The 3,862-nt window shown below is 32.4% G+C and overlaps 1 protein-coding gene across 1 annotated transcript; it reads left to right on the forward strand.

Moving 5' to 3' along the window:
- The first annotated feature begins 1,471 nt into the window (after positions 1 to 1,471).
- LOC130828530 (putative pentatricopeptide repeat-containing protein At1g12700, mitochondrial) lies at positions 1,472 to 3,304 on the forward strand. Its single transcript, XM_057694496.1, has one exon. It carries the CDS (start codon positions 1,472 to 1,474, stop codon positions 3,302 to 3,304), a length of 1,833 nt encoding a protein of 610 aa, XP_057550479.1.
- Positions 3,305 to 3,862: the final 558 nt, after the last annotated feature.

A 3,862-nucleotide genomic window follows, 5' to 3' on the forward strand; every position in this document is an offset into this window, starting at 1 on the left:
TTTGTCCTATCAAGAAGTATTAGACATACAACATATATAATTCTAATACACAAAACAACACATCCAATTTGACAAAACAACCCAACAAGTTTGACAAAAACGTGATAAAGTAGAGATTTGTTGCTTACTCTTTTAATAATGCTAGGGTAATTAAGTTAAATCGTTGAGGTATAGTAATTGTGGACTTGTGGCTAATAGCTTAAAGCTAGAACAAAAAGAAGAAGAGTAAAAATACTCTCGAATTCAGGAGTGATCTATAGCATATTTTTTGAAATTTAAAATAAAATAAAATCTTACAATAAACATTCTAATACAACGGCCAAATATTATAGGAAAAATTGTCAAAATCTGACTATAAAAGCGACTTTTGACAAAAAAATACCTATAAAAAGTAACTTTAAATTAAAAATTACCTATACTAGAATTTTATGCAAACAATCCGAAAAAACTTATTTTTTTGTAAAAGAAAACCAATTAACAAAAACATCCATTTCAAAATTAGTTTTAACATGACTCATGAGGTGATTTTTTATGTTATCACCAACCTCTATCTTCTTCTATATCTTTATCTTCAATCATCCATAAATTTGTTTGTAAAATTTTTAAAATTTTACACCGTGTAGGGCAACATATCACTTGCAAGAGCCATATATAATATTAATCCAAAATTAATTTTGAAGCCTCTTTATCCGAGCCCATCAAATTACGCCAACTTTAACCCAAAACTTCTAAAATTCAAAAAAAAATTTTAGGGCAACTTTTAAAAAAATTTTAAGCCTTTTTATCCGAGCACATAAATTTTTTTAAAAAATTGCGTTTTGTATGAAACCGTTTCACGTGAGACAGGTTCGTACAAGAAGTCCATTAATAAAAAAAATAAAAAGAAAAAAAATAAAAATTGAATTTACACTTATACAGAAAATAATTCTTTTTAATATAGTTTAGACTAACCCATTTAAAGTCGTATCAGGGTATGATTAGTGAATACTTCCTCCGTTCCAATTTACTTGCAACATTTGCACTAATTCAATTCTTAAAATCTTTGATTATGTATGATAAAAAAATTATAAAAATTTAATATTAATAATCATTGCAATAAGACGAATCAAAGAAGATCTGACTTGACTATATTTAAATCTATATATTAAGAACTAATTACAAATTAAGAGTAATAAATAAATAACGACATTTTTATAATGTTGTAATTAATATGAAAACGGAGGGAGATTCACTTATAAATGGTCAAACAAAAAAACCAGAATATCAACTCTCTTTCGCTCATAGGAGTATCTGTTTTTTGTTTTCTGATTTTTTGTTCTTTCTCTGTGGTCATGGGGTCTACTCACATTTCTACTTTCCTTTTAAGTATGCAGTACCGCCATCTCCATTCCTTCCATCAAACTATAGACATGGCGCCTAGATATCAAAACTGAACTCCATACCAGTCTCTGGGAAACACGATACTCTAACAATGAGGTTTACTACCAAATCTGGGTTTGATCTTATTTCTCTCTTTCCAATTGCTCTTCTCTTCCCTTCTAGATTTCCAGGTAATCTTAGATTTCATTTTTGTCATCGAAAAATCTCCACTTACGCTTCAGATGTTCATGTTGCTGATTCTAAATTATTCCTTGATTATGTTCGACATCAATCCAAATTAGGGTTTAACAAAATTGATCATCCCCTTTCCCTCTTTCATTCTATGAAATCCATTCGTCCTCTTCCATCTATTGTTGATTTTTGTATGTTATTTACTGCCATGTCTAAAATGAAACCCAATCCCCCTTTTTCCTCTATCATTACTCTCTTTAAGCAGTTGCATTTCTCAGGTCTCCGTCCGGATGGTCATTCCCTTTCTATTATGGCTAATTGTTATTGCCGCTTAGGTCGTGTTGATTTAGGGTTTGCGGTTCTTTCCTACATGATTAAACTAGGTTATCAGCCTGACATTGTTACCTTTAATGCACTTATCAATGGCTTTATTCATATCCATCGATTAGGCAGCGCTATTCAATTATTGGATAAAATTGTAAAGCTTGGATATGAACCCAATTTGGTTGTTTATGGGACCATGTTTAAAGGTTTATGTAGAACTGGAGACAATCTTGGTGCCCTTAAGCTCCTTAGAGACATGGAGTCTCATGCCCAATGTACGCCTAACATTGTCATCTATAGCACCATTATTGATAGTCTTTCTAAAGACGGGTTGATAAATGAGGCCGTTAATCTTTTTTCTGAGATGCAAGTTAAGGGAATTCGACCTAATGTCGTTACCTATACTAGTTTGATCCGAGGAATGTGCACTTTAGGGAGGTGGAAAGAGGCGGAGGATATGCTTAGTGAGATGGTGGCAAAAAACTTAATTCCTGAAGTTCTGACTTACAGCATGTTAATCGATATGTATTGTAAGGATGGTAGGATTCATGAGGCGGAAGCTGTATTTAGATTAATGACGGAAAAGGGTCAAGTCCCCGATTTAATCACTTACAATACGTTGATGGATGGATATTGTTTACGCGGTGACATGAACAAGGCAGAAGAGCTAATGAATTTGATGGGTAAAGAAGGTTGTAAACCTAATGTTATATCCTACAGCATTTTATTGAATGGATATTTTAGGTCTAAAAATAGTGATAAAATTCCTATCCTTATGAATGAGATGGTTCTTCAAGGAATAACCCCTGATATTGTCACATACAATTTAATCATTAATGGTTTGTGCAAGGACAACCAGCTTGAAAGTGCACTAAAGTGTTTAAAGGAAATGGAATGTCATGGAGTCAAACCGAATGTGGTTACGTATGGTTCATTGTTGGATGGTCTATGTAAAAATAGACGGATGGATGAAGCAATGGATTTGTTAAAGAACATGAAGAGGAACGAAGTTCACCCAAATATGATCATCTATAGTATCTTAATTCGTGGGTTATGGAATGTTGGCAAACATGAAGAAGCTGTAAATGTCTTCTCATTTGTTGTAGCTAAGGGGTTATATCCAGATGTGCGTCTATATAATGTTATGATCAATGGTTTGTGTAAGAACGGGTTGTTAACTGATGCTAATGAACTATTTGAGAAAATGGATGGCATTAGATGTTCCCCGGATGAATTCACTTTCAATATAATTATTCAAGCATTTCTTGAGGTTAAGGATGTTAAAAGGGTTGCGAAGCTTGTCTGCCTTATGCGAGATAAAGGGTTCGCCGCTTTTAACCAAACTATCTCGTCATTTGTGGACTTACTCTCTGATCTAAATATTGGTGATGCGGACAAGGAGTTGCTTAAAAGATACTTTGACATCTAAGGGTTTGTTTGGCAAAGTATGAGTAGTGTTTTCAGTAAAGAGCACATTAACATTCAACAAAATGGTTCCAGAATCTCAAAACTCATAAGGCTTTGTTGTTGACTCCATGATTGTTATTATGGCTTCAAGGTTGTTTGAATCGGGATCATAAGGGGTAGGATTGAAATGGTAGAATAGATCGTAGGATCGTAAGATTCTACAAATGTGTTTTGATATGCTATAGAATAATTGATTTATTACTAATACTTGTTCATTTTAGTTCATCTTTAAAGTTTCGATGTGTAAATAAATATTTATTTGATTTCATCTTTTGACTGATTAGAAGGAATACATATGATAATCATTCATGAATTGTGAGTTGGTGAGTATTTGAATTTTCTTTATCCTAAATATGTAAGTCAAAGTTAGAATTTAAGAATTTTTTTATGATTGAGACTATCCTTGTTGGATCGAATTATTTGATCATTGGATGGTAAAATCGTATTATAATTCTGTCACTTATATTTTTGATCTTGGTAGGATCGTACGATGCAACCATTATTAAAATTTTGCTTAATT

The sequence above is a fragment of the Amaranthus tricolor genome, chromosome 12 (genome assembly GCF_026212465.1).
Source record: "Amaranthus tricolor cultivar Red isolate AtriRed21 chromosome 12, ASM2621246v1, whole genome shotgun sequence".
NCBI lineage: Eukaryota > Viridiplantae > Streptophyta > Magnoliopsida > Caryophyllales > Amaranthaceae > Amaranthus > Amaranthus tricolor.

Coding starts and splice junctions, on each gene's coding strand:
- LOC130828530 (XM_057694496.1), top strand. CDS start 1,472: ATGAGGTTTACTACCAAATCTGGGTTTGATCTTATTTCTCTCTTTCCA.